General features: G+C 36.5%; 1 protein-coding gene and 1 pseudogene across 1 annotated transcript in view; both read left to right on the top strand.

Annotated features, from left to right (window-relative positions):
* The window catches only part of TSPAN4 (tetraspanin 4), a gene marked incomplete in the record, with an annotated part of 150,403 nt that overhangs the window by 89,993 nt on the left and 34,413 nt on the right, over positions 1–25,997 (top strand). Inside the window, 1 exon segment of the mRNA XM_072421689.1 lies at positions 12,368–12,442. Within this exon segment, the coding sequence (XP_072277790.1) occupies positions 12,368–12,442 (75 nt within the window).
* LOC140338746 (5S ribosomal RNA) lies at positions 3,449–3,567 on the top strand (annotated as a pseudogene).

Here is a 25,997-nt window from a genome sequence, read left to right as displayed (position 1 = left end):
CAGTACATATATGGTGGAAGTGTCTATTTGTAAATAGGTTTTTGAGCAGAATTTTTAAATGGTATGCTTCAAATATATCTCACAAAAGATCTTGGTTGCTCTGCTACATTTCAAACCCTCATATATTTCCAACAATTTCAGCTAGTTATCCATTTTTTACTTGCGGCAAAGCAAGTAGAAGCACACCACTGGAAACAGCAGATTCTACCTTTTCACGAGGTGAATGACATGATGTCATTCAAACCATTTCTTTAATCAATGTATTTGATTCTACTCCTTGACTCTTCTATTTTCATCATGATTCTTTTATGTATGTAAGCACTAATTTTGTCATGTTCATATACAACCAAAATAACAATGATTTAGAACTAATTGAATACACATTGTTACTGTTATATCAAATGTGATAAATATATTTCTGGTAACTTATATCTGTATCTTTATGGTATTGACCTAAAGTTAAACAATTGTATGATATTAATAACCTTATGACTGTACAAATCGCTGCATTGACACCTATTGTGATAATTTGAACATGTTACCATTTACATCTGTGTTTTTATATTTGATCAACCTTGAATGATATTAAGATACGTGAATAATATGGTAAATAAATTAAATGTATTAAATGTAATTATACTATTAGAATTTTGATTAATAACACTGGGGAACAATTTTAAACACATTTTTTGTTGACTTCAATTTTTAAGCTTATTTACACTAAAATAGGTATGCTGATTCTGAAAGTGGAGTTAGTTTTCTTCTTTCATGTCAAGTTTTATCTCTTCGGCTTATATTAATGCAATTACTATAGCGTGGATTTGTATAGGCTATTAATTTACATGCAAGACAGTGTGGTCAGAGGTCGTGCGCTGCTCTAAGTAGAATAGGAAAAATGTATTTTTCTACTTACACACATATTCCCTTTCTTTCAGATCATGTCTGGCTCTGCTGTTTTTTGTCATAAGTGCTTTAACAACCTTAATTCATTTTGTTATATCTGTGGCAGTTTCACCATTCCCAGTCAAAGGGTGAACATCAGCACATTTGTAGAGCAAGCCTATTTGGCATATTTCAAATTTAAACTTGGTAAGTCTTGGGCCCCTCATAAGGTGTGCAAACAGTGTGTCGAGTGTTTTTTAGGATGTGGACAATGGGAACACGTGATAAGATGCCGTTTGTTATACCTATGCTTTGGAGAGAGCCAGGAGATCATTTCAGTGACTGGTATTTATGTATAGTGAAAACTTCAGGATATAACAAGAAAAATAAATGTAACATAGAGTATCCTAGTCTACCATCGACTATATGCCCAGTGGCTCGTTCAGATGAAACCACAGTTCCGGTTTTCGTTACACTATGCTCTCTTGAATTATAGTGATTATGGTGATGAACTAGGTGACAACAATGATAAATAGTTTGAAATTGAAGAGGACTCTGTTCGTAAGGGATTTGATCGGCATGAGTTGAGTGATTTGGCACGTGATTTGGGACTATCGACGAAGGCCTCAGAACTGAGTGAGAAAAGCTTACTTGAAAATGGAACGACGGTATTGTACTTTTGAACCAGAGATATTGCACTTCTGCAGTACTTTAGAACTGACAGTGGCTTTCTGTATTGCCGTAACATACCTGGTTTAATGGAGGAATTGGGAATTTCAATCTTTAACTCAACTGAATGGCGACTATTCAACGATAGCTCAAAGCGGAGCTTAAAGTGTGTCCTCCTTCAGAATGCAAAATATATGTGGGTCAGTCCCAATTGACCATTCAGTTTCTCTTTGTGAAGAATATGCAGACATAAAGAGAGTCATTGAGTTGTTGCAATATCACCAACACAATTGGGTCATCTGTGTTGACCTTAAAATGGTATGTTTCCTTCTTGGTCAGCAGCGCGGATACACCAAGTATGCCTGTTATCTGTGCATGTGGGACAGCAGAGCTCGTGAAAGGCATTAGGTGGAAAGGAATTGGCCTCCTGGATCTGCCCTAAAACTAAGTGATTCAAACATTCTTCATGAGCCACTTGTTGATAGAAAGAATATTATATTCCTAGCTCTGCACATGAAACTGGGTCTGATGAAGAAGTTCATTAAAGCTTTGCCAACTGAAGGAAACTGTTTCAAGTACCTCAATTTGGCATTTCCTAGCCTGTCATTTGAAAAAATAAAGGCCGGTGTGTTTGACTGTCCACAGATTCGGCAGCTCATCAAAGATAACCATTTCCTCAGGACAATGTCAGAAGTTGAAAAGAATGCTTGGTTATCATTTAAAGCCATTGTCAAGGACGTTTTTGGAAACACACGAGCCAATAATTACACAGAAATTGACCAGAAACTAACTTCGCAGAAAACCTTGATGCAGTCAGTAATGAGCAAGGTGAACAATTCCACCAATATTTGAAGGTCATGGAAGGACGGTATCAGGGTAGATGGGATGTACTTATGATGGCTGACTATTGTTGGAGCATCCAGCAGGATTTTCCTAATACCGAACACTCCAGGAAAAGCTATAGGCGTAACATTTTACCTTAACCGTTTACCCGATTAATTTTCAAATGTTTTACTGTAAAAAAAACTGTCGAAGAGTAACAATAAATCCTTTGTATGAACAAAAGAATTTTAAAGAAACAGTACATTCAATAGTTATTATTTCATTATTTGTAAAATTTTGTATGTTTTTGACAAAAATGGAGGGTACCCTGTATCGTAAAAACTGGATGTGATAGCAAAAAACTGAGATCATTTCCGGATTCACCACCCAAAAATTACTAAAAAACACATGTAATATCTAACTCAACAAAAAATGTGTTAATTTATGTATTTTGCTCTTATTGTGTTTTGTGACACACTGCTATCTATGGGGTAAATAGGAAGCATTGGTTTTCTTTAGCAAGGATTAATTATCTATTAAGTTACCCTCTGACTATTATGTGTTGAATATTTACACCAAACATATCCATCCATTACAATCCTTTTTTTCCTATACCCCTACATCATTATTATTTCCAACAATTTTTTGATCCCTAAGTACCTTATTATCTATTGACATATCTGCATGGGTTAGGAGGGATGGGTCACCAAAAAACTTTTTGGTCACCTAGGACCCGGTGTTTGGAAAGATTTCTCCTATTATTATGCCAGGTTAATCCATGCAAGCTCTGCAATTTGTTTCCCCTCCTAATTCTAGTAAAAAGACAAACAAATATTCCTGCCCCACTATGGGTGCCCCACTATAGGCGGTTAACATTATGCATAATTATTCTTTTCCCCTTGTCTAATAGTGTCGTTTTTTTGCAAGGAATTTCCGCATATCACTTCCGCTATATGGAGGGCGGAAGTAACGCATCGCTGTTTTGTCCCTCCCACTTCTGTCATGCGGTACGCAGAGGTGATGTTTTTCATCATCCTATTTAGTTTGTTCTACCCCACTTCAGCCATCTTAAAACACCTACGACCACATCAGCCTGAAAGCGCCCTATCCCGTCTGATCTGGAAAGATAAGCAAGGTTGAGCCTTGTTAGTACTTGGATGGGAGATCCCCTGGGAACACCAGGTGCTGTAGACTAGATAACACTATGATTAATGTGGTTTCTTTCCCTCACTTTTGCGAGAGTATGGGTGGACGTGACATATCCCAACTTCCTATGCGATGTGTCACTTCTGCCTATATAGTTACGATATTGCCCCATTTCATCATTGTTTTTTCCTTTATAAGGTTTATCTGTGAGCAACACCACCTTGTAATGTGGTTGCTTGCTGACAGGCTACCTTTGTTCATCCCTTGAGAGCTGGTACTGAAGTATAGAAATTTTGGTTTGATTCTTGATCTGATATATAAATTTTTTCTATCTTGTGTTTATTGATCACCTTTTCTATAATTGATTACTGACGTCCATTTTTAATTGCTTTTGGGGATCTTGAGGAGACTAACACGAATACATTACCACTAACGTGCTTTTGACTGGTCTCTTTCGTACCATATCTGTAAGTTTATTTCTTAAGTGGATTGTGCTTATCCCTTTAATATCTCAGATACCCATTAATGCTTTACTCAATAAGTTAGTGTGAATCATGAATTCTACTCTGTCTCAATGTAGAATACTCGCATGGATCATGTAGTTGAGCTGCGATTTTTTAGCAGCAATAACCAAGAATTGCCTTTAATCTGCACCATTAGTAAGCTTACGATAAGATGTATATTTTTTTCAGTCATTTTTCCATTAATCCCACGTTTATTTTCAGTATTATCCCTACCTTTTAACTTTTGTTGGGTTTAATATTATTGTTTAGGTATATTTTGTCCCTCTTGACCTTTTGAGTAACATCAACTTATACTCTTCCTAGCTCTTGTTAATGCATACTTAACTTTTAAGTGTTAATCCTGTTTTCCTCCCTTTTGTCTTGTTTTCATACCCTTTACTGGTCATTTTTACAGGTTTTTTGAGAATTAAAATTTCCTTGACAGATGACCTGAGGCAGCTCCTTTTTATTCTTACCACTATATCTGCTAAAGCTGAAGGTTGTGTCCTAGATGTAAGTAATACCATTTAAATTTGTTATGGTTTATAATCTTTTCCTCTTTTCCGCCATTCATTTTGGATTCCAAGAATACTTCTTATGTATTATCATTTGCACTGGAAAACCTAAGCTTCTTTTATCCTTATGATGATATCTATATCATTTATCCTTTTGTACCCTTATAATAAATAATTTATGAAGAAGTGCATTTATTATGCAAATGACTAATATGTATTGTTTATCAATCAATCTTGAAGCATGTATTTTCTAATATCACTGGACTCTAATTTATTGCTGTATTGTCTTTTATAGTCCCAGGAGTTGGTGTTTATAAAAAAATCCCCTGATGAAGCCCTTTGTGGGCGAAACGCGTTGGTATTAAAACACACTACAACATCTCTTCTCCCTAAATTTATCAATGAGTGGGACTCTCTAAATAACAAATAACCACTGCATACTTTTTTATGTATGGGAATCATGTAACTACGTTATTGTTGACCGTTTTACTTGATATCTTGAATTTAACCACCTAAGCGTTACACTGAGGTCTACCAGGTAAGTAAGGATGTACAAAATCTCGGGCTTAACCATCCTTGCAGTTTTTTTTTGCCCGAGCGAAGGTCGGGCTTAACTACAAGGAGGTTAATAAAGTGTATTTTTTATCCTAAGTTAGTTATTTAGGTAATAAATTTGTGCCTAAAAGGAGCCTTCTTTCCTCATTTCTTTCTTTCTTCCCATAAAAATTCTGTGCGTTTGTTTTTTTTTTAAAAAGGGTGCAGCACTGCCCCCCTAATGAATGGAAGCGCAAAGCCTTTTTGTGAAAAGGGAAAATAATTGCCAAGCTCATGCATTCACAGTGAGATCGGCAAGTTTTTGTTTTTTTCCTATCTACGTCGCCTGATCTCGCGCCTGGGTCAGGTGACGTAGAAAGAAGAACCCGGAAGAAGAGGAGAAGATGGCGGCACCTGGAGCGCCAGCACGAAGACGGATGCCGGGACAACACGGGACCCGATGGAAAAGACCTCCAGACTGATTGACCACTCTGCGGCATTAAAGGTAAGTGAATTTGTTTTTGTTTTGGGGGCCTTTTGAGGTAAGTTCCTCTTTAAGAAGGACATTTCAGCTAAAGTTAAGGTCTGTCACAAAAATGGCTGCTTACACCTTTGCTAAAGGTTGTAATAAACAGGTAACTTTACAGTTAGGGTGAGTTTACAGAGGTTTTTTTTTTAGAAATCCCCTGTTTAAAATCTCCTGTTAATTTTAATTTTCCAATACATATAGAGGTGTCTTGAGCATTTTTTCGGACATTTTAGGGGTGTTCCACATAGCCAGATTTAAACACCTATTTACATGCCTAAACCAGCTTACAAATCCAGCATGGCCATGTTTAAAAATGAAATATATTTACAAACTAGGCCTTAAAAAATAGATTTGTAATTCTTTTAGGCCAGTCATACGATCCAGACATTCTGCAGGATAGCATAACCAGTTTCCCCCTTCCCAATGCAGGTAACTAGTACATCTTCCCATGAAACCTACAAGAACCAAAATTATAAATATATATTGCAGATTAGAAGTCCTTAGATGTGGTGATTACATTAGTTTTCATTTCTCAGGCTAAGAACATTTTCATCATGTACAGACATTACATGTACATCCTCCCAGAGATGCAGTGTCTTTGTCAGTTTCTCTGAGATGAAATGGAAGCAAAAACAATATTAATTTGTATGTGAACTTCTAATCTCATCACCCCACATGTAAAGGGGATATACAAAAAAAACATGTGTTGAAGTGCTGCCTGGTTGGCGTCCATAGTTTCTGTAGTAAATGTAGCCACTTACAGACAGGAAGTGTTTTATTTGCATAAATACTGGGTGAAATAACACTGAAAAGGTCTGAAATATTGCAGTGAATAAAGACACCCCCATATAAGAACTGGTGAGCTGAAATATAAAGCATTTGTGTTTATAGGTTTAGAACTTTAACATTTTAATTGGTCTTTCCATTGCTTTTGTATAAATCCACATATGATTTGTAACCATATAACAATTCTGGTACTGTCTTGCAGTTGCTTTATACTCCTGGTCTAGAATATTAGAAGCGTGAGTGGTGGTTACAGTTTAGTGTTAGTTCTTATAGAACTGTGTGCCAACCCTTATTGAGTACAGTAGTATTATGAGGGACAGGAGAAAAAGCAGGGTTTTGGCACAATTAATATATTGTTTTATATTCAGTAAATGATAGTAATAGAGAACATAACAGTTCAAGATAGGCCACAATGACTTTTTGTGGTCTATATAATATCACTTTGGCCCTAGAGGGCACTAGACATGCAACATCTAGCCGGTTATGCACATTTATCGCCATACGTGTTTATAACTTTAAATCATAGATATTGTTCATGTTGACTGTTGTACCCAACGCGTTTTACCCTATTTGGCCTCCTCAGGGGTAGCCGTATGTCAACAAATATTTGGCGCTTGCGGTTATTAGGTCTAGATTAATAGGAATTGCCATGTTACATTTTGCGGTACATACAGGCATATTGATAATATACATGAAATACAAATAAGTACATAGGTAGGTGTTCAGGTACATATTGCCTAGCTATAGGTCCAAAGTTGTATTAAATGCAATATAAATATATTCTATCACATAAATAAAGCTTGATATGAATGCTAGTATTTAAATATCTGTTAAATCAACTATTCAGGTACCGGTACATGTGAACCTGCTATATATTGTTCAAATATAATAAATCATTTACATATAAATGTAACTTAACAGCAGTTTTTTTTTTTAAAGATATATATGAAAGTACATGAACTTACATGGTCTTGTAGTATGGTTCACAGTGCTTTTTGCAGAGGTCAGGAAGGTGTAGTGCCCCCAGACTGAATTTTGGTAAAATAAGAATAATATCTATCCAGCAACAGGAAAGTGCTATAGCAGGTCTGATATGAATCCCAGTAAGTGTAATTAAGGATCTAAAAGTAAATAGGTAATGTTATTCTGGGATTAGTAAATATTCAAAAGATAAGGGCAAGAAAGTTCCTTTAGGGACAAACCTGTATGTAAGAGTCCCAGATGTAGGGTTATGTCAGGATCCATTGTGGCTGCTGGCATGCAGAGGAGCAGGGGGATCCCAGAGGCGCCATCCTGTTTATAGGACGGCATCCCAGGGACCTCACCTCGCTCCACGTGCATGCCACCGATGTCTGGGGATACCCCAGAGGCCGGTCTGATGATGCAGGCAGCGCCGCCTACCCAGCCTTCGTCACAAGTGCAGTGCATAAAAAACGACTACAGTCAGAAACCAAATGGAACCTTTTATTAAAAGCCAGTTACTTTCCTGGTCACAATTATGTCTTTAGTTTCAAACTATTTCCTTAATGTATTAACTCAATCTAGTACAATTTTCCTTATGACTGTCAATTGAGAACCAATAAAGGATCAATCCAATATAACATACTACTTATATGAATCACAACAATACATATATTTAATAGATGTATTACACAATACATATATTTAATGTATTACCTATGTTCTTTACTGTATTACTGTATTATTATATTATATGTATGTATACATCATCAATATCAACATAACTACACCTTCCTGACCTGTGAAAAAAGCATTGTGAACCATATATAGCTAGACAATATCTACCTGAACACATACCTATTTACTTATTTGTATTCCATGTACATTATCAATATGCCTGTACGTACCGCAAAATGTAACATGGCAATTCTTATTCATTTAGACGTAATAACTGCAAGCGCCAAATATACGGTGACATACCGCTACCCCTGAGGGGGCCAAATAGGGCGAAATGCGTTGGGTACAACAGTCAACATGAACAATATCTATGATTGGAAGGTATAAACACATATGATGATTAATGTGCATAACCGGTTAGATGTTGCCCTCTAGGGCATTTAATGAATATAATACAATATATTAATTGTGCCAAATCCTGCTTTTCCTCCTGTCCCTTATTTTACTATTATACTACTGGTCTAGTTTAAGGCTGCGTACACACTTTCAAAAATTGTTGTTAGGAAGGATCTTTTATGATCCTTTCCAACGACAAAAGACTGAAAGATGCATGAACAAGTGCTGTACATACAGCTTCCACTTCCACTACTATCGTTCTTCGTTTGCGGATCTACCAGGAGGGGCCTGTGAATGACGAGCGCTGTAAACACACCAGATTCTTGTCCTATATCAGCCCTAGGGCGATTATCGGACGAGAATCATCTGACGCATATATGTAGCCTAAATGTTTCACAAATTGTTTGTAAATCCAAACCTCCAAATGTGTTGGAGTTTGAAAACCCCTTTCCTAAAAAGCCCAAACAATGTATTGCAGCTTTATTTTTTGTTTTACCCAGTTCTATCCATTTTTCTATTTTACCTAGTTGTAAAAGAGTTTAGGCTGGCTAATGGAAATGGATTTTTGAAACAAGTGTTTTGTTTGCATTTTCTCTTCTACCCCCCAAAAAAAGCTGACAGTAGGTTTCGCTGCTTGGACAGGTGCTGCTACTGGACATTGCTCATGGGAAATGTCAGTAACACCTATAAGAGGCTGCAAGATGTTTTCTGCTGTCACAGCACAAATCTGTTCCAAATCTGCAGTATTTAAAAATTTAGGGCTTGAGAAGATAAAAAAGCGCAATGCTTATTTTAATGAAAGCCCTTTAATTGTATAGATTTTTTTTCTGAAAGGGAAAAGTAAAGGACGAATAAACTAGGAAAGATGCAATTATTGCCACCTACATGTTTTCCATGAGCAGGAAGACATTCAGTAGAAAAAGAAATTAGATTTATTGCTGCTGGTGCTTTTGTGTATATAAAATAAATGACAACATATTTTTAGCATCAAAGGTGGGCAGTTTGATGGCTGTACTTGTTGCCGTGTTCATTAAAGGAAATCTTTCCTGAGAGAAATGCAAGGACTGACCCCCTTCTATTATGCTGACCCTGTGGTTTTACCACTTTGAGTCACTGACCTGCAACTGTGTCAAAGGTTTGAAAAGTCATATTACAGTCCTTTTATCTATATTACGAGTTTACTGTTTTAAAGTGAATGAATGAGCAACACATCCAAGAAACTAGTTTTTCAGAAAAAGTCAACAATGTCAGCCTCTTTTCTTCTGGCAGATAAAATGGTTTTCTGTAAGACCATAAACACACGATCTTTAGCTTGTATAAAAGCAGTGTGTACAGCAATTCTTTACAAAGCATTTCCTAAGATCATCCGCTTTCATTGACTTTAACGTAGCCTTTAGCGTCAGTTTGGAGGCATTAACTACACAACACGATTGCTAACTGTGATCGAGGAAAGCTGACTGAAACGTGTTGAAACCATAGATTAACCGATGCTTTCCCAACTTTTTTAATATTGGGGAACCCCTACTATATTTCTATAACCACAGCTTACAATAAGTTAGCATGGTGGTCACTGGGAAGAATGCCTCTTACATTGCTGGCCAGGGGGAAGAACAGAAAAACAAAAAAAACAATGGTGTCACCTAAACTGACTTGAGAAGTACAAATTGCTTGAGGAACCACTAGCAACCTCTGGAGGAACCCTGGTTGAGAAACACTGGTATAACCTGCTAATAGTTAGCATTTCATTTTCTACTTTTCCCCCACTATCACAATGCTAATTAAATTACTAAATAAAACATATATTTTATACATATATTTATTATATACCTGATTTAGGTCTAGTGGCATCATCAGTAAGTCTCTGCAATGCAGGCAGATGTGAGCATGTGGGGGGGCCCAACCGAGCGTAGTACACATCTTCCTAAACCAGCAAACCCTAACAACACTCGCATGTCCAGAGTGTACAAGGGTTCGGCTACGGACAATTAGAATGGGGAGGAAAGGGCTAGATCAGAGGTGGGGCACCTTATGGGTGATGAAAATGATGTATCTTGCTACATTCTGCTTCAAAGTGAGGAAGTGCAGAACATGAAATGTACAACACAAAATACAAAAAAATTAGTAATGAAGAAAAGGGAACACACAGAACATAAAATGAGGAAGATTGAAATTGGGGAACGCACAAAATGGATTACGGAAGAAGAAGGTGAGGAATAGGAAACACCTGTCACAGAATATGTTAAGAGGCAGCAAGGAAAAGAGAACACAGTGCAGAGTTCAGGAAGAATTGGTGAGAAAGAGGAAACATATGGGGCAGAAAACATAGGAGGCTTAAAGGCGACCTGGAGAAAGTAATATGGGAGACTCCCTCATACATTTTCTGAAAATGTTTTTTTTTCCAGGCTTTCAAACTAAAAGTTTACAACACTAAGGGTCTTTGACCTGAAATAAGTATGTAGCAATTGAAATCGGAGCTTTTACCTATAGGTCAGGTTGATTTGATAAATTGGTTTTAGATGTCATTTGTAAATTATTCCTTTAAGCGATACATCACGTAGCTTGCAAAGAATATACAATCATTTTAAAGAATTAAAAAAAAAATGTGCTTGCACATAATTGAACATCAGTTCATTTAATAAGTGAATTGTTCTAATAGCAACTCCATTGACAAGTAATAAAGCCAGAGGAATCAGCATGATAGCCATACATTCAGCAGTAGAGCAGCCCACACATTGGACAGGTAGTTTCCTTTAAAGAACAGCTGATGGTCTTTAAACGATACATAAATCTAAGTTACAAGTTCTTTTATATATATGTAAAGGTTATAAGAAATGAATATATCTGACTATTCTGATCCAAGGTTAAGTTATTTTTGTGCAAAATGCTGACTTTCATAGCAATCCCTTTGAAGGACACTTCTGTAGAGTAACATAGCTGATAAAACAGAAAAATGAGCTGAATAAATGCCTTAACAAAAGCACATAAAATGCCAAACATCTCATTCCAACTATGGAAACTTTAATACATGTTTGACGTGCTTTGTGAATGGTTGTAACATCTAAGTTACATACATGTAATTTGTATTTGAGATGCAGTTTAAATATCTCATTATTTTTATAATTTACCTATGATTGCACCAATGACTTTTGGGCAGGGTCCTCTCCTCCTCCTGTGTCATTGTCTGTATCTGTCTATCATTTGCAACCCCTATTTAATGAACAGCGCTGCGTAATATGTTGGAGCTTTATCAATCATGTTTAATAATAATATTTATAAAAATATGTGTAATATCTTGACTTACACCATCATTGGGCAAGAAGAAAATTACCCAATTAGAGATACCAGTGGACACTACAGTGGTAATTCTTGCCATCATTGATAGTTTCCTTCATACAACCAGTGATTTTACTGCAACTGGTGCTTTTGAGTGTTCAAAGGGCCAAAGCCATGTATGTTTGATGCAGCGGCTCTGATTTATTAGGTCTCTCCAAGACTGAAAAAGATAGACCGTTATGGGAGAAACTGGGTGATTGGGCAATCAATCTTCAATCTTAGACCAGAACCATTCCAGGTTGGTTGGATTACCCAGGTTCACTCTAGATAGTTTATCTTCTCCAGTCTTGGCTAGGCAGTATTAATAATTATATTTGTATTAATTATCCCTAGCTTGTCATTATGAGTTGTATACATGGCTGTGTCCTTCTAAATATGTTCATGAATGCTAGTAGTAAACAAGCAAAGCTACATCTATATTTTAACACGGGAGGTAACTGAACTACTGCTATTTTGCAGTACCAATGGAATGTTCCCTTGGAACTGAATAGCAGGGATACTCAGACTAGGACTATTCCACATATGCAAGTTTTAACATTTACTTACTTACTGTAGTAACATAGGAATGCATTGCCATGCTACAATAATCATCACTAATTTTTTTTTTTATTCAGTTCTTTATCCTGTTGCTGATCATCTTCTTACTGGAGCTTATCGTGGTTAGCCTCTTCTTTATCTACACAGACAAGGTAAGCCATGTATAATGGAATCAGTCCAGCTTACTGTAGGATGTTCTTTCTCTATGTATTTACTTGCATGAAAATTTCTTTGCATTGATAAAGCCAATTCCTCTAAAGAATACCACTATGCATAAAAATGTTTTGTTTTAAATATTTAATCAACAGAGCTTGTTGACATACAAGTCTACTCATAGAAAATAAATGAATTTACATTTTTGATAAGGGTGTTAACAACTGCTTCAAGTAATTTGTTTATTCTGTTTGTTATCATTTATGTTATTTATTCTATCTTGGTTCGGGGGTTTGCAAAAATGTAGATTGCTTGACTGGATATTTGCTGCACATAGAGGTTTGCAAAGTATAGTTTTCATCATTAAAGTTTTGGCTCTGTTCCACAAAAATATAGTGTTCTTCTGTAAGCAGTTTGTGTACTTTGAATATATTTATGTTTATGTTTTCAAGACCAGCATGTCAGCAAAAATCTAGGAAGTGTCTTGTTTTGATAATAATATAAAGCAAGGTTTCCTAAATGTGGAACTTGAAAACAATGCAAATATAGTTTCAAGTTAAAATGTGTCAAACCCAGGTAAATTGATCAAATCCACTGACCAGGAGCATCATGACAAATGGCAGCCCTTAGGCTTTTTTTTGGTGTCACCAACTGGAGATCATGGTTCTCACTCCTGTTAGCTAGCAAACAGCCTTGAAAAGGTTACTACTTGCTAAAGTATGGTAATTCTTGTGTTTGTGTTTTCCATGAGCCAGGTATTTGACTTAAAAGTGTTTGAAAACACTATTTTTCTGCTAAGTTTGGTATTAGTGCTCACTTTATATAGTTTTTTAAACAAATCAATTTTTTAAGAAGGTATTCAAAAAAGTATTACTTAGACATCCAGCCATTACCAGCATTTCTTGTTCCAGAGTGAAAACAATTCTTTATAATTAGCAGCAGAGTTGTCGGCTTAGGCAAAGTAAGCTTTCCACTACTCTTTTCTGCTGCTGGGCTCTGACCCATGGCATTCTCCAATACAGAGCCTAGAAGAAGAAATGAGTAGATCTCCTTTGCAATACCAGCTCTGTTTACAACACTGAGCAGTGAAGTTACTGCAGTGGTGTTAGCTCCATACTGACAGAGGAATGAGGGGCTCTTGTTGTGATATAAATCTGTTAAATAGGGGTTGTAACAGGTGGATTGTTCATTTGGTAACTTTAGGACAGGAAAGCAGTGGTCAAGGTTGTCTTTTTAAGGGGTTTTACAGTTCCATGTTTATTTCAAGCAAACAGAAAAAATTTACACCAAATCACATGTAAAACAAAAGCCAGCTCATTTCAGCTTTCAAAAAGTCCACAGAGTAGATCTAGGCTCAGCCTGATGCCTTTAAATTTAATATTTATTGCCCTTCCACTACCTTTCTAGATATTTTTGACCATACTTGGTCACAGGGTCTACTCAAAAATTCCCTCAACACCCATAGAGGTGTTGGTAGAAAAATTAAAGGAGCACAAAGTTGTAGCTAATGGGTCCTAGGTTTAAAGTCCACATTGTGGCCTATAGGTGGCTAGCTATGACTATTATTTACATAGTCAATTAGGTTAAAAAAGGAATATGTCCATTAAGTTCAACCACTAGTGTAATAATATATATGCCAGACATAGTTGATCCAGTGAAAGGTAAAAAAAAAAAACCTGGTTCAATTTGCTCCTACAGGGGAATAAAATTCCTTCCTGATCCAATAAGGCAATCGGATGTTCCCTGGATCAACAGTCTCTGTTATCTTTACTTTAATACCCAGTTATACTTTGTGCTTCTAGAAAAGCATCCAGCTTTTTCTTAAAGCAATCTATATCACTTGCTGAAACAACTTCCTGAGGAAACATTTTCACAGACCTTACAGTGAAGAATCCCTTTCTTACCAGGAGCTAAAACTTCTTTTCCCCCAGACGCAAAGAGAGTTATCTACATGGACCATGTATATATATTTATACAGGGTGATCATATCCCCCCTTAAACGTCTCTTCTCATTTCTTCGAATACATCTGCTGACCACCCTAACATCTAACTAAAGTACACTGTAGGCTGTCAATGCTAGTGTATGGATTCTACAATATATTTTAGCAGGCCACTTCTAGTCTTCTTCAGGGACACATGTTGAAGGACAATTCAGGGGCATATTTTGTGGGACAGTTCTCACCTCATAAAAGGAATGAGAATTAGATTGTGGTCAGCTTTAATTTCAAGAACAGAATATCAGCCTGTGGAAAGCAAACTGTATATAATTCAAAGCATCAGCACAAGGTGATTTTATCCCAACGAGATAGCTGGCATAATAAATTCCCAGGGACACACAGCTGTATCATACCCATGCTATACCTTTATCCTCCCACCTCAATTACTTTTTTCCTCTGCATTTGCTGTTTAAATTTTTATGACAATCCAGAGCCTGCAATTTATATTTATAAGTCTGTTTATTCAGTCTGTGTATGACACTGTGTGGCCTGCTGGTTGATAGATACTGACCTATGGTAAATAGTTAAAGTTGGTAATATACTTACGTAAAAAAAAAAAAAAAACATGGAAAAATATTTCTTTAAATCAACTTTTTTTTTATAAATGTTATTGTTGCATAATATTTTCATCATGATAGAACAATGCAGTAGATTTGTATCTTTGCATACCATACTTGTACAATACCAAGTACTAGTCTGTAAAGTATAGCCAGTTGTAGGTATTCAGCTATTATATAATACATTGTGAATTGTCTATTACAATTATATATGCTAGAGGTGAAATTGCTGTGCATAAACATGTGCTCATCAACATTCTGAAATATTTGATGCATGGCATGTGCTTGTACCATTTTTTTAAGGTTCTTTTGCACAATGGCCCTATTGCAATTCTTTATTTTTATTTTTTATTAAATAAAAAAATTCTAAATGTCTGAAATTTTTAGTTTACTTTATTACATGGTTTCCCATTGCCAGTGATGCAGACATAAGGATCCAGTCTATGATTAAATTGTCTTTAGGCAATTGATTTTCTATCATTTGTATTTTGTGACCACAATAGAATCCACTGCTATCTTAAATCCCCATAACACTGAGTTACAGAAATATGACTGCTTGACCTTCTTAATGTCAAAGTCTCATGTAACCTGCCATCATGTGGCAGGGTTTCAGGATTCATGCAATCTACATCCTGGCTTGACATCATAAAATAGGTGTTAAGTTCCTTTGTTTGCACTATGGCACAGGTATTATGTCAGCGCAGTGAAAATAGCTTTTATCTGTCACAAACCATTATAACACAGCAAATTTGCTGTGACTGCGCTGGCCAGACTGGCTGCCTCACAGCCTGTGACTCTATAAAATCATACATTACAAGGCAGCAAGGTGCACTCTGCTCTCCAATGTCTTTAGATAAATTGATGTTGTTGTTTTGCTCTGCAATTTTTTTTTAAACGCTGTTCTTTGTTTGCAAAGTAATTATGAAGCAGGCGTTAGTCAAACAAAAAGACATAAGTGGCTGATCTGCATAAATTCAGCAGAGCTCAGGAAAATGGTAATAAGTCCTGCATTCATGGGACACAAATAAGGAAAATTGACAGTTTAAGGCTGATTGAGTGTCACCAAAGAAAAATTGAAGTGCACAGTCAGCATGCTCTGAATATGTCTCAAAACATTATATAACATTATACTACATTAAGTTTGTATAGCTACAGTATGTGGACTTGTACATAGGACAATTTTAGCATATTTTTTTTTTCAAACGGAGTAGGTGTTTATGTGTTTTTTGAACATCTCACAATTTTCTTCCAAAATTTTTTCTTACTGTTGGAGGGAGTGTTAATGCAGTTGAATCCTTGTTGGGTTTTTACTGTGCAAGGAATAACTTCAAACGCACACACTGCACAGTAGTATTTCACACTTCACTTTAATTTCAGAGAGATCAGCCCACTTTTATTCACAAAAACATCAACAGAAAGCAAATTCCAGGGTTTTGCCCTTGCAGGGGATTAGTGTTATCACAGCATATGAGAGGAAAAAAACAAATTCAGCCACCAGACTCTCTTTATTGGTCCCATAGACCTAAACATTGACAGACCTCCTAGGCTCTCCCAGCATACAGGCTACATCCAGCCTTTCCACTTGAGCCACCTGGCCTCAGGCTATAAAACACTCCCTAGACCCCAAGAAAATGCCCCTTTATTATGAAGCAGGTGCTTCCTAGTTATCCTCATTTTCAGGCCAGGAAGCGGGATGGAGTGCCTGGCCGACTCATTCTCTCCAGGACATACTGGCCCTGATTTATTAAAGCTCCCCAAGGCAGGAGAGGATACACAACCTAAGTTGTGTGATCCAGCAAACCTGGAATGGATTTCCTAAAAGTCATTAGCTATTTTTTAGCAAATGTTTTCAATTTTGGACTAGATCCATTTCAGGCTTACTGTATCATGGAGGTTCACTGATGAAAGAGTATTCTTTCCAGCCTTGGAGAGCTTTAATAAATCAGGGCCTCTTGGTCAGCATCCCAAGTAAATATCCACAAATCTGCAGCAACACAAATACACATGGCCCTACCCAAGCCCTTTATTCCCTTTTCCAGGAGAAACTGAAGTTCATGATGCCAAATATCCTCCTATCTGGATACTACAGCTGTTTTTAAGGGTTTCACTGAAGATATTTACTTTTAATTATTGTCCTACTGATAACAACATGGCAGCAACATAGGTCAGAACATGTCAGAATATTATTTCAATTGCTTTGCCCTGTGTAAGCTACGCAGAAGTTTTCTTTGCAGTGAGTGCAGCTAGCATGATAGAACTATGTAATCTGCCATTATGGCCTATCCTGAAATTACTGGCTGAGGATTTGTCATGCTGATGTTCTGGCTTCAGTGCCTTCTGCCAGTAACACAAAATGAGTATAGAGATGAAAAAAAATCTATATTGTCATTTGCCAGTCTGTGACGCAGGGGTAAAAAAGTGACAGAAGGACAACTATCATTTTCAGAATGAAGGCAGCTATGTGGAGCTACATATATCTTCCAGAAAAGTTTGGTGAATGTTATTTTTGTAAACTATAGACCTTGCTGTAGAATAATACATTTTCAGTTCTTAAGAAATGTTTTCAAGGAAAGCAAAGATACAAACATTTCACATACATACATTCAATTATAGTGTTTTAGGGTACAAAATAAAATATTTTAACATTGGGTTACAACAAATCAGAGGAAATATTACAACCTCAAAACAAAATTGAAGGGGTCATTCGCTAAAAAACAATATGTATACCATGCGGTTTTATCAAATGCGGATATAATACGTTGCTTGGTGGCTAGTGTTAAAGTTGCAATATATGATTCCCACACCTCAAAAAAAAAAACACTGAATGACTCTCTCTTTAGGGAAGCTTCTATTCGGTTCATCTGAAATTTAAGGCCAAGGGTGTGGCAAGGAGGGCTCTGAATTAATCCATTCATGGAGAATAGTTTTTTACCACCAAGGATACAATGGAATAAAGCTTACTACAGCCCTTACCAACTTCCGTCCCTGCATGTATAATGTTGGGAAAAACTGTTTGTTTGGCAAAACTGCATTGAATGTGCCAAGTATGGACTTTGCCAGTGTGGGTCTATGCCAGAAATCAATGGGTTCACTAGGCTGGAATATGTAAACAGGCAAATCTTTAAGAAAACTGTAAAATATGGAAAATGCAATGTATGCCAATATTTTTAGTAGTAAGCAACTCACCTGCTATTTGTAAATGTTTTGTTTTGTTGGTAAAATTTTATAAAAGAAAGGTTTTTGTGATCAAAAAACGGCTGCACATTTGTTTTATATATAAAACAAATGGTTCATCAATAACTATAAAGTAAGGTACCCTGATTATGAGATATAAATATATAGTACAGTTAAATATATTCAGAGTGTCTTGTGCCCAGCCATTGTCAAGAGTTTTGCTGTGGGCCTCCTTAAATCACAGTGTGTCTGCGAGGATGTAAGAATACCTTTATGACTATAAAAGTAACTAAATAAACTTAAGAAAGCAGTTTCTTATGAGTTGTATTTATTTTGAGAATCATGTCCATGTTTATATCTAAATAATGCCTAAATATATAAAATTCCCTTTCCATAGATCAGGGGTGTCAAACTCTGGCCCGCAACGTCCTTTTTGTTTTTTTTGGCCCTCAAAGGAATCCTAAATATAAATTGCAGCTGGCCCACCGCTGCATTAAAATAGTGCCGCTACTACAATACCCAGCATCACTCATGTCCTTAGGCCAGTGGCCTCTCTGCCTATGCGTGGCCCCGCATTGGACTGTTTTATAGATGCAAGTAATGCTGGGAATTGTAATAATGGCATTACTCCCCACTATAGACCAGCGGCCTCTCTGCCTATGCGTGGCCCTGCATTGGACTGTTTAATAGACACAGGGAATTGTTGTAGCGGTGCTATTTCAGCAAAGAGGGAGTTCCAGCTCATAACATTAGGCCCCATATTGGACTGTTTTCATTCATGACTCTGTCTGGGAACTGTAGTAGGGGTGCTACTTTTACTTTCAAGTTTGGCCCACGACTTTGTCTAAGTTTTTCATTTTAGCCCTCTGTGTATTTGAGTTTGACACCCCTGCCATAGATGATTTAGTGTCACTTCCCATTCCTTTAATGTGGGAGTAATTTGGTCTGATGCAGCAGATATTGTTCTGCAGAACATGTTGCTGTGAACATGTTTTGGGTTTCTATCTGTCTTATTTAGATTCAGTTGTATGAGGATTCTTTGTTTCCCTTATAATATTCAGAATCTGGGTGCTTTCAAGTTGACTGTTTTTATTGGATACCTTTGTAAGATTTTATCCTGTATATATTATTTAAAGAATATATTTTTATTTCCCATCTAATTCTTTTGCAAATGAAACTATATTAGATATGATAACATTGATTATAAGTTAAAAAGACATACTAATTGGTGCCAATAATTTTAGGTAAATGAAGGAAGGCAAATGGAAACTACCTGCCGATAGGGGGTTTTAAAATTATAAGCAAGCTAGAAATACATAACAGTGGAGAAAAAAAAGACGAGAAGAAGCTGGGTTTGTAGGCAAATTATAAAAGATGTATTGTGTGGTAAGTCATTTATTCATAATCATATAACACACACATATATCATATCATGAAATGCGTCGGGACAGGATACTCAACCATTGAACATACATATAACATAACCATATAACATACATATATCATATCATGAAACGCGTCAGGACACGATACTCAACCATTGAATTGTGAAAGCTCTAATACATCAGGGAATTTATATGTCTAGTACATCAGTCACATCATATCCCCCTTTGAGTTTCTGATTAGGGGATGGGACTTCTATTTTTCAAGATATGATATGAATATGTATTGATTGTGTGTTATATGATTATGAATATGACTTACCACACAATATATCTTTCATAATTTGCCTACTAACCCCAGCTTCTTCTCATCTTTTTTCTCTGCCAATAATTTTTCAGGCTGTCACCGTCACAAAACTTTTTATGGTTCTAAAATCTGCACTACTTTTTATATACATACAATTTTTACTTATCCCCCTAAATTTCCTTTGCTTTGCCTTTCATTCTTCTTAATGTATACCTGGACTTTGGCATGTTGTATTATATTTGTAGCCTTGCTCAGGCTTATTTGATGGCTGTTCTCTATTCTCTGGCTATTTGGACAACTGCCCCGCCACTACTATTTACTAACTAAAGCAGAAGGTTTAGGAATTGAATATTATAAGCCAGAGTAAATAAACAATTTTTCATTGTGTTTTTGCGGCAAAGTCTTATTGATAAATTGCATAGTGTCAGCATCTTCCACTGCGAGTAGCAAAATATGATACTCTTAAAACGTAACTGAATCATTGAGTGCCAAAGAGGTGCTCTGTGTTTCCTGCTCATTTTCATACTGAATCCCATTGCAGACATTCCTTCTTTTTCATTTTCCATGAAAACAAAAAAACAGAATTGGATTACAGCTGAAAGTACTTTGGTTGGTATAAAACAAACATAAAGAAGTAAATTGAATCACGCCTTGAATATATGAAACACAGTAAAGTATATTTTATTGAACTTGTAGAGTACAGATGGATTTCGATAGAATATTGTGTAATTTAAAAGGACTATGGTAACAATTGTGCATCTCTGTGTCTCAAGAATGTAATGTTAAAAGAAAATTACAGTTTTTTATATAACATTTATGATGATCTTAAGGGCATGTAAAGAGTAGCTGTATTTGACTGCAGCATGTACTGCCCCCCACACCTATTGTCAATGGGAGCAGTAACAGGGTGTCATTGGTGGGGTAATGGCTATAGAAGCAAATCTTGCAAATACTTCTGCGCATTTAATGGCCACTCATACAGCAGTGTTTATTTGCCTCTTAGGGACTGAACCACACCACATTGAGAATAACACCCATTTTTAAATACGGTCATCTGACCATTACTGATGAGGTATCACATGGAGGATCCACTTTACAATATCATGGGAGCCATCTGGCTCTTTTGACATTGATGGAGTGCAACTCATTTTTCTTCTAAAGACTTTGTAGAAGCTAGGGGAACATGAGATGGCCTATTGATGGGGTTTCCCCTTTTATCTAATCATGAGAAAACTTGAATCTTTGTATTTCATGAAAAACCCTGCAGATCCTCCTTACCTTTTTGAATTTCTAAATTTGTACCAGCCCAAGGCTGATAACCAATCTGAAACCTGTTTTAGATTGGTTACACTCTGCACCAGATCTTTGGCCCCCCTATTGCCCCATCAGACTCCAAGTGTTAGTCTAGGTGCTAGCAGGCTTTTATAAATCAAAACCAGTGCTAGTTAGGATGAATGAACAACTTTCTACATTATTCTTTAATTCTTTCAGTATGAGACAAGTTGGATGCCAATCCCTGCTAATTTTTTTTTCACCTTGGAACCTTTTCTTTGCACCATCAAGAGGCACCCAGATATTATTAGTGCAACTATCCACAAAATGTCTTAGTAGCTACCTACACAGATAATGCATTATTTTCTCCTTACCTGTTCTAATTTTTCAATTTCAAGATTATTTTTTCCAAGTTGAAGCATTTGTTTTGAACCTTCTCCTTTACAACACGTTTGTTTTGGGGTCTTTCTTCTGTCAATGTAATGGCCAAATTAAATATTTGAACATGTTATTCTCAGGGCCCTCCTTCAACTATATTTTTTGAATTTCCCACCTTTACTTCAAAAAGTACAGACAGATCTCCAAAACTGATCCACTAGGACCTTTACTTGGTTTGAATGCATTAATATCATTAAAATGAATATTCTACAAGAACTTTTTTCTCTCTTTCAGACACTCTGCAAACTTGTACCCCTGCATTTTTTGGTTCAGTTCTTTTGACTTTCTGTTGGTTTATTATGTCTCATAAATAGGTCACAATTAGGTTAAATAGGTTATAAATAGGTTAAAGCAAAAAAAACCTTCCTGTCATTTTCTTGTTTCATTTTGTCTATATAATTAGGGTTGGCAAATATCCTGTTAAAGGGAACTTGTATGCTATATATTTACATCACTCCACTACTATTACTTTTTTCAGTCTAATAAATAAATAGGTTAGAAATTGTCTTCCTAAGGAAAGAAATGGATTGAGTTTTACTGATATCACCATTTACTAAAGGGCCATCCATCTTAGTTAGGATATTAGATTGGTGTTGCCAACTGCCTTTCAGGCAACACATGGCCATGCAATCTTCTCCATTGTCTTTGTTACCCTTTGCTGGTTAATGGTTGAGTTACCTTCTAATCTCTCTTCTCAAGCAAATATTGGTTCTACTTTGTGGGTGCTTTCTGTATGCCAAGAAATTGCCCTCCCATTTCCATTCCTCCCTATTCTAGGACAGTCCTCACTTCTTTCCAGGCCTTGTTGATGTTTTTTTTATACCCTCTGCTCTCAGTCGTTATATAGGGCTAAACTTTTTATTAGTCCCAGAGGATGTCTTCTACTCTCCTACAGATTTGTGGGCAGAAAATACATTTTATAGCCTAGATTTTGGAGGGCCTTTCAACTTTCCTTTTTGTTTACCCTCTGTCTCTGTCATTTTCTTTTCATTCACCCATCTTCACTTTGAGTTGCTGTGTGTTACATCTGGCTCCACTTGACATATGCTTTCAGTGGTCTATCAGGTTTTAATTACCCCTACTGAAGGCCACCTCCTGATATTTTTAGGTAAATGGAAGGCATAGCTAGAGATAACCCTCTCTCCAGAGAAAAGAGTTAATATTTTCTCCCTGACACATAAATTACTTATTTGTGGCACTCTTTAGTAATTGGGATATAGGCTTGTTTCATGCTAGTGTTGGACTGGTTTTCCTGAATAAAGTTTTCTTTACACCCTCAGGTACCTGCTATATATTTGATAAGGGGTTTTTGGGATCAGATTCACTCCCTTGTGCAAAAATTCAGTGAGATGACCCTACTGAATGATTCACTTTTTTTCATTGGTGACATGTTAGGGTATCTTATTACAATGCTGAACTAAGAATTAAAAATAAAAATCTGGAGCAATCCACTGGAAAAATATTACATACAGAACCTTTAGAAGAGTGGTGCTAACAACAAAAGCACCAAGATATACATTTTAATTTTTGTGCTACATGTTGTCTCCAACCCACTGCCCTAAGCACTGACCCACATCTGCCTTATGGCAGATATATTCCTGGACTCCAGATGTGGTTGTTGGCACTATGAAAGATGTTCTCCATTACTGCTCTAAATATATAAGGCATTATTTAGAAAGATAAGTGTGAAACTGTCATCTGGTTCACATAGCTGATGATATGCTGCCTCCTTTGGTAATGGCCCCAGATCATATGACGGTTTTTCATGTAACTAACATACGGCAGTGATATTTACCTCTAAACCCATTGTACAATGTGACATTCAGTGCACCTTCTGATCCACATTAGTTTTTTTCATATGGAGTACTTGAAAGGGTTAAGTAATGTGCAGTACTCAACCTTTTTAACCTTGTGCCAATTACCAGAAACATAACTAAGATAAATAGCAGCAGGACAGCCAATCTAAGGCAGCAACCATATTTTTGTTGGCAATTAAACTCTGGGGAGACAAGCCTCTGGTGTCAGACCTCGATCCTTCTACTACAACATCCATCAGGTTTATCTGCGACTTCACAACGTAAAAGATTCAGGAGTGAGTTATGGACTGACAGAGCAGACAACATTCATTTTCCTTTCTGGTTACAAATGTGCAGGCCCTTTCTCTGACACTACAACTGACAGACCATCACTCACCATCCTAAGTGACGTGCAGTGCTGAACACAGAATCATACACATAGAGAAGATTTTTTGTTTTTGAGGGATCGGTGGTTATTTTACAGTCTACCTTACCTTTTACTTTATGACTGTTCTGTTTTTAGTAATAACTTCATTATATTGATGTCTGCTTGCTGTTGGTATTATCAGCTGTTGATGGTATTATCAGCATAATATTGATATCTGCCTGATCTTAGTAATATTAGCACAGCATGGGAAAATGCTTGTTGTTGGTAATATCTACATGTCATTAGAATTTCCCCATTACAGTCAATAGGTATTGTCTGCCCGTAATATAGGGCATTTGCAAAATATCTTCTACATACAATTCTCTTTTTGCAGAACGTGCATGGGACCTAATTGTAATAGCCACACAGATGTTCCACACAATATAGTTCTCCAGCATGTAAAAAAAACAGAAACATAATTTGGTGTATAATAACATTTTGTATTTATTTTTACTAAGTCCACCTTCAAATACTTTTAGCCATCACACTAACCCTTCTGGTTCATGCTAATGGCTGTCAATGTACCAGCCCAAGGCTGATTCGAATTTTCCATTATATTACTAGCAGGGGGCAACATTTTATGTATATTGTTGGGTAAGACACATTCACATGTTGGAATAACATATTTGATTTACAATGTACAGTCATTTCTGATGTATTTGCTTATAGTGGGGATTTTGGTATCAATACATAAGTTGTAGTCACTCTTATTCAGGAGCTGGGCATACAATAGGTAAACTTTCATTATGATTCAGACGCTGCCAGTGCATTCCACTATGCCTTTTTAGATTTAGGATTAGATTTAACCCTAATTATTATTGATCATTTTGTATTGACCCTTATAAACTAAAACCACTTTTCTTTATAAGTTATAACAGTATGCAAACAGATGCAGCATCCTACCTATGCAGATTACAAAGCTCTATTTATAAATCAGGAAATCAGAGTTTCCCATAAACATTCCCTTGTGGAAATCTTCCAGGTCCATGTGTTTTAATGGCAGTAATCGATTCCCACCAAGGAATGTTAGAGGGAAAGTAAGCTGTAAAAAATGTTAAAAATGTGTGAATTAAAGAAAAATATCTCAAAATGGACTCCAATGTCAATTCATAAAAACTGTTATTGGATGTGTGACTTTAAATAACAACTTGTCAGGTAAATTACTGACTTGTAAAGTAAATATCTCAAAAGTGCTAATTTACAACGATGATGATGATGATGTATTACAAGTAATAGGTTTGTTTTAGTGCCAGTCTGTAGCAGCAGGTAAGTTAACAGTCATATGTGAGGTTGTAGAGAACGGTTAAAGGAATGAGAGAGGAAAATATGGCGAGAGACATAGAAAAGGATAAAAACATTTTCAAAATGACACTCCTATTTTATGACACAAAAAAAGTGTGTACATTTCCAGATTGGAAGTAGGAAACCTTGATATGGATCCACAAAAGTTTTACAGTGCATTCTGGCATGGAAAGGAAAATAATTGCATCACACATAGTATAGTATAGTAGGTTAAAAAAGACATAAGTCCATCAAGTTCAACCACTAGGGAAATAAACATATGCCAGATATAAAACCCTATAAGACATAGTTGGTTCAGAGGAAGGCAAAAAAAACCTTGGTACAATTTGCTTCAAGAGGGGAAAAAAATTCCTTCCTGATTACATGAGGCAATCGGAAATTCCCTGGATTGTTATTTTTTCTTTAAATCCTCAATACCCAAATATAATCTGTGCTTCTAGAAAAACATCCAGCTCTTAAAGCAATCTATAGTAGTTGATGAAACTACTTCCTGAGGGAGCCGAATACACATTTTCACAGACCTTACAGTGAAGAATCCCTTCCTTATCCGAAGATTAAACTTCTTTTCCTCCAGGCGCAAACAGTGCCCTCCTGTTCTTTGTAATGATCTCAAAGTGAATAACGGGGAAGAGAGTTTTCATATGGACCGTTTTATATATATATATATATATATATACCGTATCTTCCCGGCGTACAAGACGACTTTTTAACCCCGAAAAATCTATGACAAAGTCAGGGGTCGTCTTGTACGCCAGGTAACAGTACTTACATGCAGCGTCCGGTGTCCCCGCGAGTCCCCTCTCTGGTCTGGCGTCCCTGCGAGTCCTCCTGTGCCTCCTTCTGTCTTCCTGCTTTTCAGCTTACACGAGTCCTCCTGGGCAGGCTCGCGTTGCTTCACAGCA

The sequence above is a fragment of the Pyxicephalus adspersus genome, chromosome 9, assembly GCF_032062135.1.
Source record: "Pyxicephalus adspersus chromosome 9, UCB_Pads_2.0, whole genome shotgun sequence".
NCBI lineage: Eukaryota > Metazoa > Chordata > Amphibia > Anura > Pyxicephalidae > Pyxicephalus > Pyxicephalus adspersus.
The sequence above is the reverse complement of the archived record's forward strand: the minus strand, read 5'-3'. Positions and strand labels throughout refer to the sequence as shown.